This window comes from Ctenopharyngodon idella, chromosome 8 (genome assembly GCF_019924925.1).
Source record: "Ctenopharyngodon idella isolate HZGC_01 chromosome 8, HZGC01, whole genome shotgun sequence".
In the NCBI taxonomy this organism is placed as follows: domain Eukaryota; kingdom Metazoa; phylum Chordata; class Actinopteri; order Cypriniformes; family Xenocyprididae; genus Ctenopharyngodon; species Ctenopharyngodon idella.
The window spans coordinates 7,557,502-7,573,106 of NC_067227.1; the positions used below are offsets into that span (position 1 = coordinate 7,557,502).

At 36.3% G+C, this 15,605-nt stretch overlaps 1 protein-coding gene across 5 annotated transcripts in view; it reads left to right on the top strand.

The window, feature by feature from the left end:
- The window catches only part of pcsk5b (proprotein convertase subtilisin/kexin type 5b), a 56,407-nt gene that overhangs the window by 18,941 nt on the left and 21,861 nt on the right, over positions 1-15,605 (top strand). For 4 of the 5 annotated variants that reach the window (XM_051902103.1, XM_051902099.1, XM_051902100.1 and 1 more), the window contains exons 7-17: positions 852-1,024; positions 1,808-2,020; positions 3,461-3,561; positions 7,816-7,919; positions 8,162-8,279; positions 8,383-8,571; positions 8,806-8,942; positions 11,519-11,644; positions 11,738-11,840; positions 13,925-14,118; positions 14,227-14,311. In XM_051902103.1, coding sequence (XP_051758063.1) covers positions 852-1,024; positions 1,808-2,020; positions 3,461-3,561; positions 7,816-7,919; positions 8,162-8,279; positions 8,383-8,571; positions 8,806-8,942; positions 11,519-11,644; positions 11,738-11,840; positions 13,925-14,118; positions 14,227-14,311 — 1,543 coding nt within the window. Of the gene's footprint in view, positions 1-851; positions 1,025-1,807; positions 2,021-3,460; positions 3,562-7,815; positions 7,920-8,161; positions 8,280-8,382; positions 8,572-8,805; positions 8,943-10,850; positions 11,115-11,518; positions 11,645-11,737; positions 11,841-13,924; positions 14,119-14,226; positions 14,312-15,605 lie in introns of those variants that run through there. The other variant, XM_051902104.1, reaches the window with a different exon arrangement.

A 15,605-nucleotide genomic window follows, 5' to 3' on the forward strand; every position in this document is an offset into this window, starting at 1 on the left:
TGTTTAATGTTTGAACTTTTTTTTAGTTAGGCTAGTAGTTTTTGCTGTGGTATCGAAGTACTTAAAGTGTGCTTTAAGTAATAAATGGAAAGTTATATTGTCCCCCCTCCCCCTAATTATTTATTTGTTTTCTTGCTGATCCGAACCCTGCATTTTGTGATTTGTTGAACTACTATTAATAACGAAGTTATTTAGTTTTGTGAAGAAATTTATACATGGGCACAATTTATTTTGTCTTCAAAGCTTTTTTTTTTTTTTTTTTTTTTTTATCAGACAAATCATTAATTGGGAAATAATAATATTATATATAAATATATGCAATATCTTTGACATTTTTAATCAATATTTTTTAAGACGTCACTTTGAAAAATATTACAACTTTTATAAACACTGCTGTTCAAAAGTTTGGGGTCGGTAAGATTTAAAAAAAAAAAAAAATTTAGTTCCTTTTTTATATTAAGAAGTCTCTTATGCTCAATGTGCTCACTATTTACTATCAGATCTACAGTAAAAACAGTAATATTGTGAAATATTACAATTTAAAATTATTTATTTCTGTGAATTTTAAGCAGCCATTATGCCAGTCAGTTACATGATCCTTCAGAAATCATTCTAATATGCTGATTTGGTGCTCAAGAAACATTACTTCTTATAATCAGTGCTGATTTATATTAATTTTATGATACTTTTTTTTAATTTTTTTTTTTAATTTTTATTTTTTTAAATGCTGCTCTAATGAATAGAAAGTTCAAAAGAACTGTCACTTTTGAGCAATCTAATGCATCATTGCTGAGGAAAAAGTATTAATGATCTTCAGTTTGCATAAGGTTTTCTTTCGGCTTGTCCTGCAGGTGTCCGCATGTTGGACGGAGATGTGACAGACATGGTAGAGGCCAAATCACTGAGTCTACACCCTCAACACATAGATATTTACAGTGCCAGCTGGGGTCCAGATGATGATGGCAAAACTGTGGATGGGCCTGCTTCACTCGCCAGACAGGCCTTTGAAAACGGCATCAGACTGGTAAAAACAAACTCTGCATGTACATAAAGTTCACTCATATTTTTCAAGTTCATATGAAAAGTGTGTTATGTTTTTCCTGCAAGTAAAAGTGTATTTTTCCATATGATGTGGAGTTCATAAATCAGGAAGTGTAATTTTCAGGTCATCAGTCACGTCTCTTCAGCAGTCTGGCCCACCTAGGGTGTTTTCCTTTCCTTCTCACACCCTACCACCTGCTACGGCAGTGAACTTTAGAACGTGATTTTAGTTTATCTTCCCTGAGTCATGAGTCGCAGTCAGTAATTGGCATGTCTCCTGTGCCAAAGGTGTGTTTGGAGTGGTTTAGGCATGTTTCAGGTATGTGAGACTTATAGACATCAGGTAATACTGGTCTCCTCTCATCAAACAGGGCTGGAGGAAATTAATGCCTGAAGATTATATCGTCCTGATGCTATTAGTTCTTGCTTTGAAGTGTATCAAGTAGGGGCCATCAGTTAATTCAAACAAAAAAGTTCTTTCTTTCTTTATTTGTAGATTTATTTATTTGTTTGGAAATGAGATGAATTCTCATTATCGAAAAGCACCTGGATGATGTTTGTAAATCCCATTATCTCATTAATTTTTTTTTTTTTTTTTTTTTTGTGTGAAATTTGATCCCCGCAGCCAGGATCACCATTGTTCCCTTTGAACGTAAAGCCCAGATTGCTCCTGGGGAATATTCCTGTAATATGTGTACTGTAAATAGTCTTTTTAAAATATCACCTATTTCACATTTAACAAAACATGTTCACTTATGTTTCACAGGGCAGGAAGGGACGGGGCTCAATCTTTGTTTGGGCATCAGGAAATGGTGGTCGGAGTCGTGATCACTGTTCATGTGATGGCTATACCAACAGCATCTACACGATTTCCATCAGCAGCACGGCAGAGAGCGGCCGCAAGCCCTGGTATCTGGAAGAGTGTTCCTCAACCCTCACCACCACCTACAGTAGTGGAGAGAATTACGACCGTAAAATCGTAAGTTACTAAGATAAATGCGTAAAACTGCAACTAGATCTTATGCACTGAGTAGACCTGCTTTTTATAAAACAGGCCTGCTGCTGGATTTAGCTTTAAAGTCACCATGTTTCTAGTTTAATAGAGTTGAACCGCATCCTAACCAGGGAGAATTGTGTTGTGAAGATTTTTGATCAAAAGAATTAACAGTGCAGATTTATTTTCACAGGCTTCTTTGTTCTGATTTACCAAAGGTGCCTGCCAATAATTCTGACCAGGACTGTACATCTAATGCATTTTCATGTATTTCTTTGGCCATGTATGCGTGTTTGATCTGCTTTGTTGGTCACTGTGTCATGAGAGCGTCCTGGTGTTAACCGCTGTGGTTTACACAGCCCACACACACTTTTACACACTCCTCTGAGAGTTACAGACCGACAGTTCTTCCTTGTCTCTCAGCTTGTCTCAGAGTGACGTGTGAAATTCCACATTGACTTTCAAACTCCTTTCGCAATACATGTTTACTTTCTGAGGCCCGGTGTTACGGACATTAGCACTTCTCTTTGTTGTCTTCTGCAGGTTTCAGGTAATTCGGCTGATATTTTAATTCACAGAATCCCAGTTTTCTCAACTTTGTCCATTTACTAGATTATGATCAGTCACTTATATTTTCATAGAGGGCCCTTTAAACCCATCCTAATATAATTCATATCATAAATCTTCTTAAGACTTCTGATTTAATCTATCTTAAACAAAATAAATAAATAAAAACTGTCCAATTAGACAGCGTTGACTATTTTTTTTTTTTTTTTTTTTTTTGTGTACCTGATGTTTAGAGCAGAATAAAATCTGAAATCCATCACACAGATGTCCCACAGCTGAAATTTGAGTCTCATTTAGTTGATCCAAACGGCCTCAAACTAAACTCTTAAATATATTTCAAAGATTTTATCACACGAATCTCACAAACTTCAAACTGATGCCGACACACTGAGTAGATCCAGTCCATGCTGCGGAATCACAAATGCCTAAAAGTGATGGTAATTTACTGCTAATTGTAGCACAACGGCACATTTATGGCACATTTTATTATCAGTAAGTGCTGCAGTATGTTGAAGTGCATTTGACAAATAAAAATTAAACTTTGGCAGAATTTTTTTTTAAGTTAAGTGCATTGTGTCATTGGAGCAGCAGATTTGTTGAAAATGCAAGTGATCCAATAACCAAATCCAAATAACAAAATGCAAAAAACAATTCAACAAAACTAGAACACACTTGTTGTGTTCTAAAATCAGCTGTCTATTGTATACTTGAAGTGTAGACAGTGTTTATTGTAGCAGGAGCAGTCAAGTATTGTTACTTCATGTGTCATAAAGTGTACATGTTAACTTTATTCACAACTTAAACACATGGTAACATAATACACAAGAATAATTAGTATTTTTTTGTCTCTCCTGTTAGATCACAACAGATCTGAGGCAGCGCTGCACAGACAGTCACACTGGAACATCAGCATCAGCTCCAATGGCGGCAGGGATCATTGCTCTTGCTCTGGAAGCAAAGTAAGCCGCTAACTCCTCACCAAAACCCTACTATATGCACTTGTTTCTCTAACAGCTGTTTAGTTAGAAAGGGTCTGATATTCTCTCCAGGCCTCGCAGTGGAATTAGCATCTTAACCACTAGTCACGAAGGAGTCATACTATACACTCCAGTTAACCTTATCCAGTTATCCGGTTTCACCCTTTCACTGACCCTCTGAATTTAAAGGGATAGTTCATCTGAAAATGAACATTATCCCATAATTCACTTACCCTCAAGCCAACCTAGGTATATATGACTTTCTTCTTCTAGCCAAACATAATCAGAGTTATATTAAAAAATATCCTGGCTTTTCTAAGCTTTATAATGGGAGTGAATGGTGGCTTTTTTTTTTTTTTTTTTTTTTGAAACTCAAAAAAGTGTATCCATCATAGAAGTAATCCATACGGCTCCAGTGGGTTAATAAAGGCCTTCTGAAGTGAAGTGATGTGTTTTTGTAAAAAAAATATCCATAATTATAACTTTATAAACTGTTATCACTAGCTTCCAGTAACGGCCATCCGCACGTTCACGAGTCGAGTTCCGGAGTATGACGTAGGATGTAGGCGTAAGCTTAGCTGTGAGTAGACGCTTCTCTCGGTTCAAACAAATAGGGCTGGGCTACAAACTCAAGCTCCTCTGACATTTCTCATTAGAAATTCTCGTTTTAGACTTCTACTTCATGTGTTTTGTTTTGCTCTTTCCTCTGCACTTCCACGTTCATCAATACGTCATGCATCGGGTCAGAGGTCACTCTTCGACCGGAACTAGACTCGCTTACAGCCATTCCTAGAAGCTCATTATTATAATTTATAAAGATATAAATATGGATATTTTTCTTACAAAAACCCATTGCTTCACTTTTATGATGGATGGATGCGCTTTTTTTGGGCTTAAAAAAAATGGCACCAGTCACTCCCATTATAGAGCTTGGAAAAGCAAGGATATTTTTTAATATAACTCTGATTGTGTTTGGCTGAAAGAAGAAAGACATATACACCTAGGTTGGCTTGAGGGTGAGTGAATTATGGAGTAATTTTCATTTCTGGTTAAACCGTTTTATCTTTTTGCTACTGTACTAGCTACAGACATTTGAATGAAAATGTATGTAAATGACCTATGTTATCACCAACCACTTTACATGTGAAATGAAAGGAAGCTGCTGAACAGCTTATATGTCAGCATGGGTGGTCGTATGAATATGTGCTCATGAGTGATGCATAGAAATTTAGGCAACCGAAAAGGTTAATGCCAAGAATGTGTGCCCAAAAGACATACATTAATTTTTGGTTTGGAGTGAAATGGTTTTGGATGGCCGATATCATTGACCGAAACAGGGATGGTTAATTAGCGCTTCTGATGTGTTTTGAATGTGTTAGTTGGTGCATTCAAGTCCTCCTGTGAAGTTTGTGTTTATGAGTTGGTAAGTCATAATTATGACATATAGTGCGTTCAGATCACTTAAATGATGAAAAATGCGCATTGGGTGTGTTTTTACTTTACTTTTATTTAATTTATGATGGTGCTGTAAACTGAATTTTATATTCGTAATTGTACAATAATATTGTATTTTGTACATGCAACTTGTTTCATTGTAAAAAACCTTTTGTTACATGTTACATGTACAGTGATAACAGCAAATTATACATAATTGCAAGCAACTAACCATAAACCAAACCCTACTCCTTACCCTATATTAAGTAGTACATGTTGTTAATTAATATTAGTCAGTACTTTATTATGTAATTACACTGCAACAAGGGCACCTTTAAAGTAAAATGCAATCAAATAATTTAATGCATTTCAACAAATTTATCGTCAACTACAGACGCTGCATCCATTGCGTCCACCATGTTTTCTGATTGACATGCCCCAAACTCAGAAATCCAGAGTTTCCCACTCATAATTATGACATTGTGGTGGCTTTCAACTTGTAAATACAATCTTTCTTACTACAATCTTTGACATTACTTAAACAAAAGTGTCTATTCTGTGCACACAATGTGGATAATCTACAAAAGGCAAACATGTCAGCCATTACTATAAAAGACTTCAGTTACCCATTTATCCAAAGTTATTCACTCAAACTTTATTTTTGGTTTCATTTCAGTTTTCAGCTAAATGAACTTGAACTTTGGTGTTTCAGTGTTTTGGTGTTTTGCAAATTAATTTCGGTGCATCACTAGTGTTCATGGCTGTGATGTCAGTACTATGACACATGGCTAAATCACCAGTTTTTACTGCTCAATTTCCATAACTGTTCTGGTGGACTGGTGAGGGAGCTTTGTGTTGTCAATGATAGAGTATGTTTCCGTAGAACATCAATCCCTGATTTCAAAAGAGCAAGGGAAATTCTGGCCACTTTAAAATCGTGGGATTCTGAACACCGTGTAGCGAGCGGCATGCTTTCCGTAAGTTTCAACTGTGTCTGATTTCACATAGGAAATATGGCATATGGCACATATGGCTGCCATGTGACTGTATATTCCCATCGCAATGGAGTAAGATTGTTTTAATATTTTGGGGGAGATATTCGGGAACACATGGCATTCATCTGTCTTTGGTTTGATGTTTGATCCCACTGTGTATGGTGAATTATCTGAGCGAATGCTTCAACCTTAAAGCCAGCCAGTGAGACTTTTTGAACTACAGCTGAAAATTGTGGCCAGTGCAATTGTTTGGATTATAATAAAACATTTTGAGCATTTTGGATTTAAGGGTGCTTTCACACTAGCACTTTTGGAGCATACCCAGGTTCACTTGACATCAGAGTTTGGTTCTTTTGGATGATGTGAACACTGTTTGCAGGTGTGCACCGGTGAACCGTACTATAAAAAAGTGGTCATGTGAACTGTGATATAAAAGCAATCGTCTTAAATCATGTAAGTGAACTGCTATTGATAAATGTATGCTCGTTCGTATGTGTGTGTGCTGCACGTGTGTGTATTAGGGGTGGGTGATATGTTCAAATTCTTATTTCACAATATGAGAAATTTTATTTCACGATAACGGTATATATCACGATGTAGTTATTTTATTTTATTAAGAAAAAAAGAAGCAAATTACAAACTAAAGGATAAATACAATATAACAAAAATATGAATTAAACAAATTAATTTTTTCCGGTAAAATTGGTTTATTTAACATGTAGTTAGAATTAGTACAGAAATGTAATAATCAAATGTAAAATAAAATATTGCATAATCTTCACTGTATGAATTAAATGTAAATTTATTCTTATTAAAGTTAAATTTATTCAGTCAAGAGGAGTAAGTTATTTTCTCTTTTGTTTGATTCACATTAATGAAACAGAGAAGCAGGTATATTAGGCTGCTGTCACTTTAAGACCAAATGCACGGATCCATTATACTAATACACATCTGGTTTACACCCAACTGTTTACTTTCACTTGAGACATAACCGGCTGTGTTTAAATGAATACTCCACACAATGGGCATTTTGACATAACTGTATGTGTATTTGACTATTCAAGCGCAATAAGACGTGAAAGAGGACTGAATTTGCAATTGCATGCTGGGAGAGGTGGCTTTCCGTGCGTGTACTTTGGCAGTGTGCCAGTCATTCCTTTTCAACATATATTGCGCATATATCTCTTTTTAACATCAAGCACGTCCTGCTCTTTATATTCTCATTCATGCATTTCATCACTCTGAACGGCCAGTTGTGCTATATATTTACATACCGCGATATACACAATATAGCAAAATCTCTAATGATAGACATTTTACACCATGGTAACGATATATATCGTCATACCTCCCAGCCCTAGTCTGTGTATGCTCACTCACCTTGGCGACAAGCGGGACTGCAAGTAGAGAAATAATTTCTGCTTGTCTCCGCAGAAACTGATTTCTTCAGAACATTTTGGAACTTTTGAAATGCTTTTGGAACATTTTGGAATGCTTTTGGAACATTTTCAGTACTTTTGCAGCAGATAGAGACACTTTTCTTTATTTATACTTGAAACAAAACCAAAAGTTCGAAAAAACAACATCAAAAGTGATGCGGAAAACAATCTTCTCTTTCATAGCTATTACCTAGCAATATGGGTACACGGCTGCAGCTTGATGACGCAAGTGTACCGTGGTCCGGACCCAAATAATAAAATGTGAACAGCGACCAGCGGGGGAAGAAAAGAGGAGAGCAATTGAACTCTGGTTATGACCAAGCAATTGGACAAGTTATCACTGTCTGATTTTTGACTTTCTGTTGCAGTCCTTTCCTGACGTGGCGAGATGTACAACACATTATAGTGAAGACATCTCGTGCTGGCCATCTCAGTGCTCCTGATTGGAAAACCAACGCAGCTGGTTATAATGGTAACAGCCTTTTTCATTTCTTTAAGCTGCCCTGTCTTGTTTTAACCACTAGATAGATAGTGACACTTCTGAGTACACTCAGTCTTCTGGGTTTTCCAGACTATGCTGAACAGTACATTTTCCCTTTTACAACAGTAATCTGCATCATGATTGATGGTAATTTTGGTCTTCATACCAACTCTAAATCTGTGCACATATTGTTATTTTTTTGTTGAACAGTTAAGTTGTACATATTCTTACAGTCAGTCACCTCTATGGCTTTGGGCTGATGGATGCGGAGGCCATGGTGAAAGAGGCAGAACGCTGGAAACAGGTTCCCCCACAGCATATCTGTGTGGAAAATGCTGATAAACAAATCAGGTATCCATAATGCAACAGCTCTTTAACATGTGACAGTAGGCCACATTGAAAACTTTATATAAGTAATAGTAAATGCTCAAATAAAACTATTTCCTTCCTGTAGAACCATCCGTCCAGAGCATGTTGTTCGTTCCGTGTACAAGGCAACAGGCTGCACGGATAATGCAAACCATCATGTTATTTATCTGGAGCATGTGGTTGTACGTATAACAATTACACACCCGCGGCGAGGAGACCTGTCAATCAACTTAACCTCACCATCAGGGACAAAATCACAGCTGCTCGCCAACAGGTACAATATACAGACTATGCACAAATCTTGAGTACATGGGTACATTGATCAAGAATGACTGTATATTGTGGTTCATTCTTGCTTTCTGGTGAATTTTAGTGAAGGTTATTTATTCTGGTAATTTTCTGGTAAAGAATTCCCAGTTTCCACTGAATAGGTCTAATATTTTTTTGTCCATTATTTTATTAAGTGCATTTTGTGCTGTGATGTAGCATCTATTTATTGTTATTGCAGGCTGTTTGATCACTCAATGGAGGGCTTTAAGAACTGGGAATTCATGACTACTCACTGCTGGGGTGAGAAAGCTGCTGGAGACTGGATACTGGAGATCTATGACTCTCCTTCCCAACTCAGGAGCCAGAAAGCACCAGGTAGTTTCTCCATACAAAACAAACTACCTGTAACTTGAGTTGCAAGTTGCAATGTAACTTTCACCTTTGAAAACACCATATGGTCTATATATGTGACCCGTGCTGGCAAAATGAGTCGCAATGAGCAAATTTTCAAAAATTAGCTATTGTTGTTCTATTTTTCTTTGAAAAATCTTCAAAATGATGTATGATTTGTTGATTTGTCACCTAGCAACCATAGCTTAAAATCCGTGGTAATAACACCAAATTTGGCACAAACCAAGACTCATATCTATAGGAAAAATATATATTCAACTTTTTTTTTTCCATGATTCCACAATTGTTTGATTAACATTATTGAAACAGTCTATATATTAAGACCTACTGTACCAAATGGATCTAATATAATGTTACACATCAGATGTTTTTCCCTAACAGTTAACTAAATGTTTACTTAAGACATAACAGATAATGTTTGCATGAATACTTGCATGAATACTTTTGTTTACATCAGCATGAGAAAATCACATTTCATTCATTCAGAATTTGATATGAATATGAGTACCAGTCGTCCAGAAGCGAACAGAGAAAAACAGCAGTTTTGCATGGTCAAAGGAAAGGTACTCCTCTCAGAAAACATACAAATAAAGATACTTTTACAGGTTTAAATGCTATTTTGAGCATTGGGATTGCTAGACGAGGGCTTAACTCATTTTTGTGAAAACCTTAATTTTGGCTAAAGTTGACATTTCTTTTCATTTGTTTTGCCTGAAGCGAGAAATTAGCCGGTGCGCATTCCGACTCATTTTGTCAGCACGGGTCACATATATACATATTAGGGCTGTCAATAAATAAAACTTTTTTTTAATCACGATTAATCGCACCTTTTTTTGCGTGAAATGAGGCATACATGATTTAACTTGTTTACTGCATTTATTTTGATATTCGTTATATCCAGCAAAGTAAACTATCAGATTAAAGGGTAACAAAACTGTATTTTCTGCAAGCATTTTTCAAGGTAAATGCAGGTATCTTTCCAAAAAAGGACACTTTATGATATAACCAAATGATATAAGGAGTCCATATAATTCATAAATTTATGCGCATCAAAGCTAATGGAAAAACAACACAGAACAAAACTTTTAAGAATTCTGTGTACATACAGTATATGTATAGTGCAACAGCAAAGAGCTTATTTACATTTTAGACATGTCAAGTTGCGATACTGAACAGGACCACATGGAGATAAACAAACCACCTTGACTTAAATGCATATGCCTACTGCAGTACACAGGTCCATTCAGAATTACTAAACACAGCAACATACACATGATAGATAAAAACATTATCCTGAATGTGTCTGGAAACAACGTGAATGTACTGAAATGTGTCTGTGCATAAATAAAATGTGTGATCAGTGTGTTGAGAGTGCACATACAGTTTGTTTGCTCATCAATACATCATGCATTATGCATGCTTACTGTACGGCTCTGGTACGTCACTGCCATCGTCTTTACCTTGATTACAATTCAAATCCATTAAAACTTTACTAGCGAGAAGCTGGTTTGCTTTTTCCAGCAGAGAAATGTAGTTTGCATATCATCTGACCATACAGCGGTGGCCAGTTAAGTGACTTAAAATGATTTGATCGCAAAGAGAGAAGCGAAATCGGGTTAAAGCGTTAGAATAGAAATTTCCGCCTAGAAGGGTTACAGGTGCTTGCCCCATTGTAGATGCTCAGTGTGATAAACTCCTAAGACCATGTAACTACATGATGTAAATTATGTTAATGAAACAATTTAATGTGCTTAAGTAATTTATTTGCGTTAAATTATTTTAACATGTTAAGGATTTTGAATTAATCGAATGCGTTAACGCATTAATATTGACAGCCCTAATATGATTGTTGTTGATTTATGTGCCCTCCAGAAGCTTGCGTTCTCTAAGTGAACGGTGCCTTGTGGTGCCATCCCAAAGAGGCACAAAATCACTTTCACGGACCTTTACCTTGACTGTTCCATGCTGATGGAATGACCTGCCTAACAACTCAATTTTCAAGAAACGACTAAAGGCGCCTCTTTTCGTCATTAATACTAACCCATTAATACTTGACCCATTAATACTAACCCTACTGTGCTATTCTGTATATCTATTTAGATTTTATTTATTTATTTTAAACTTTGGATAAAAGCATCTGCTAAATGATTAAATGTAAATATATATATGCATATTTCAGTAGTGAGACCTGGGGCATAACATTTAATTAATTGATGTGCGAGATTCATGTTTGTAAAGCATTTGCCTATAGATATAAAATATAGCTATGAATGTATATTATATATATTATCACAGGGATCTCTCTCTCTTTCTCTCTCACACACTCACACACACATATATATATATATATATATATATATATATATATATATATATATATATATATGATCATTGATATTGATTCAGTCTTTGTCTATTTAGTTTGATTCAGCATTGATACTGAGATACTAGTGAATCACAATTTCCAATTGGGAAGGCTGGAAAATATTTTATAAACTGAGGGCTTAATTTCATTGCACACGGACTGTAATTTGTTCCAGGCAAGCTGAAAGAGTGGTCTCTGGTACTTTATGGTACCTCAGTGCATCCGTACTCATTCCGCAGTGACAAGCCTCGGTCAGTGGTGGAGTCTCAGACTGAGGACGAGTACAGTGAGGAGTATGTGGGTAAGTGCTTTTTTTCTAATTATATTGTGCATCACTGAGTATCTGTGGAAGCTCTCAGAGCTCAACTCATCAGTTTCTGTTTTCTTACATAAGGCTCCTGCCACCCTGAGTGTGGTGAGAATGGCTGTGAAGGGCCAGGCCCACAGCAGTGCATCACCTGCCTCCACTACTTCCTCAAGTTCAAGAACAACACCAGGTATACAGCTTTTCACAACATCATTACACCTTAAAGGGTTAGTTCACCCCAAAATGAAAATTCTGTCATTAATTACCCACCCTCATGTTGTTCCACACCCATAAGACCTTCGTTCATCTTTGGAACACAAATTAAGATATTTTTGATAAAATCCGATGGCTCAGTGAGGCCTGCATTGCCAGCAAAACAATTAACACTTTCAATGCCCAGAAAGGTACTAAAGACATTTAAAACAGTTCATGTGACTACAGTGGTTCAACGTCAATGTTATGAAGTGACGAGAATACTTTTTGTGCGCCAAAAAAACTAAATAACGACTTTATTCAACAATATCTAGTGATGGGTGATTTCAAAACACTGCTTCATGAAGCTTCGAAGCTTTATGAATCTTTTGTTTCGAATCGGTGGTTCGGACCGTGTATCAAACTGCCAAAGTCACGCCCCCCAGTGGTGAACCATTAAAATTTCGAAACACTTATGATGTAACGAAACCTCGTTTACTGAAATCACGTGACTTTGGCAGTTTGATACACGCTCCGAACCACTGATTCGAAACAAAAGATTCTAACAAATTTTTACAGTGTTGCTTGGGTCAATGACATGACGTCCATAGTTTTTTTTTTTTTTTTTTTTTTTTTTTTTTTCTGGATACATTATTTATAGAAACAAATATTAATAAATGGAGCAATTCCAAGAGGGTCCTCGCACCATTGGTGCTCGGGCCCTAAAAATGCTTCCCATATGGTATAACCAATGTGCAGACATATGCATAAAAAACAAATAAAAAAAAAACAGGAATTTGATCTTATGACATGGCAAGATTAGTTCTGGTTGAACTTGATATTTATGAATTAATAATTCATGATATTTGTAAAAAATTATTATTTTGGGGTAAAAATTAATATATTTACTTAACATTTATTTACATGATTGATGTATTGAGACCTTTTTAGAGATTTTTAAATTTGTGAAAATATAATTGGTTTTTAAATCATTACCACTCAAAAGTTGAGGGTCAGTCACTTTTTTAATGTTGCAGCATATATATATTCAAATAAATGCTGTTCTTTTGAATTCCTTTGTTCATTTCTAAAAAATGTATTATAGCTTCCACAAAAATATTAAGCAGCACAAACTGTTATCAACATTGATAATGTTTCTTGAGCAGCAAATCAGCATATTAGAATTATTTCTGAATCACGTGATGCTGTAGACTAATGGGAGTAATAGCTGCTGAAAATTCAGCATCACTGGAATAAATTACATTTTAAACTATATTAAAATAGAAAACAGTTGAAATTGTAATGATATTTTACAATATTACTGGTTTTGGTGTATTTTTCATCAAATAAATGCAGCCTTGCTGAGCATACGAGAATCCTACCCCTCAAACTTTTGAACGCTAGTGTATGAAACAGACATCACATTTCTATACACTATTTCAGACATGAAGCACATTTCTAAGAACTTGGCACGTGTGTTTTGAACTAGGTTTTTCCTTTTCTCTTGTACACTCTTGATTGTCATTGACCCACTTGGCAAATTGATTTTTCTGTTAGCGACGCTGCTTTTTTATTATATAAAACTGAAGTAACTTTGGTGTGAAATACAAGACCACAATATGAAGCATGTGCATTGCATAACATAATTAAAGTTGCTAAAGAATTGAGTGTTTTTAACATGTTTCCTGAAAGGTTGTTTTACTGAAAATATTCCTTTTATTACTGAAAATATTTTAACTTGGAGTCAAAAGATTAATTAACTCCTATAAAAACACCAAAGCACATGCTGACAACAGCTGTGCATCTGCGTGTCCCTGCTAACATCTCAGATCTATCTATGTGTGTGTGCACGTGTCTTGATTACATTTATAGATTTTGTTTTCCCGGGCATCCCAAGTTCCACAAGCCGTGCTCACATCTGGAGCTGATGGCTTTCTCAGACCCTGACTTTTGCCTTTGTTTCCTGGTGAAAGTCTTTCCTCACGACTGCCAGATGTTGATTTTTCTGGTCTCATGTGGCTCTTCCTGTCTGTGTCTGTCTCTCTCCCTTTCTCTTTCCACCTCCGTCTGTCTGTCTTTTAGGACGTGTGTACCAGAGTGTCCGTCTGGGTTTTTCCGGGACGATAAGAAGCGTTGTAAGAAGTGCTCTCCGCTCTGTGAGTCTTGTGTTGGCAGCCGCAGTGATCAGTGTTCCACCTGCCGTCCAGGTCTGTACCTGGTGGAGGGAGCCAACAACTGCGTCAGCTCCTGTCCTGACGGCTTCTATCTGGACCTTGGCAAGTCCATTCACACATCATCTCACTCCAGAAAACCTTACGGTACATGCTGATTGGCTGAAGATGAATTGTTGAATTTGAGACCTTGTTGTGACTGTTCTCCTGCAGAATCCACCATGTGTAGGAAATGCAGCGAGAACTGCAAGAAATGCACCTCGGCGAACATCTGCACAGAATGCCGAACTGGTCTCAGGTAATTCCCCACATTCAGCCTGTTGCACATACATTATTCCACCTTGTAGGGTTTTCTTTCTTTGGCCAAGATTTGGACTGAAATACAGTCGGAATCTTGGACTCCCATTATTACTGATATTTTCCTAGATCTACGTTGAGAGCTGTTAAGGTAAGGCCGCGCTGGCTAGACGCTAAATTATCACTGGAAACATCCTGTTACACGTTGTCAGGCTCTTGAGTTCAGATGTATGTTGAAATACTGTCTCTAGTGAGCGATTTTACTTGGGCTTTTCCTACTCTACTCTGACGTTAGATAAAGAGAGAGAGAGAGGTGGAAAAATAGAGAGAGAAAAGAAAAACGGGTCATGGCACACAAACTGGCGTAATACGCAGCAGCTGTTCAGTGAATGGTTTTGAAATATTCTCTGAATATACATAAAGGTTTTTCACCCACTCGTTTGGACTTTAATCCGTCGTTGTTGATCTTTTCAGACATGTTTAGACTATAGTAGGTATGAAACAGGATTGCAGAGCTAGAGTGCAGATGAGATGAATTTTTCTGCCCCCAGTTTCTCTCAGTTTAAGGTTGCAATTACAGTCTTTGTAATTATTCATATGGCAAGTCATTCATTTTTTGGGAAAACTTTATTAGTCTAGGTATTAGGCTCAGTGAGGCCTCTATTGCCAGCAAGATAATTAACACTTTTAGATGCCCAGAAAGGTACTAAAAACATATTTAAAACAGTTCATGTGAGTACAGTGGTTCAACTTTAATATTATAAAGCGAAGAGAATACTTTCTGTGCCCCAAAAAAACAAAATTACGACTTTTCAACAATATCTAGTGATGGCCGATTTCAAAACACTGCTTCGAAGCTATTCACTTAAATTGGCAAATGCTTAAGAGTCTATGATTGGAACATTATTGCAGTGATTATTATGTTTGTACCATGTTATATGTTTGTCACCAGTACTTCTAACCCTAATTGATGGAGTGTGTAGCTTTTAATTTCTTAAACAACCATGTAGGAAGACGCATCATGACCATATTCCAGGATGACAATGTCAAGATCAGGCTCAAACTGTATAATAAATATATATGTATATATGTATGTCAAACCAAAAATTATTCAGACATTTTTGATATTTTTGATATATTTTTACTAGTGGGTGCAGGACACTATGGTTTATTTATTTACCCAAAAATTCTTTATTCAGTAGACTACCAGTAAAATTGATGATAAATTTGGAACCAAAAATTATTCAGACACTTTGACCTGACCATGTTTTGTTTAAGTGTTATCTGACATAATT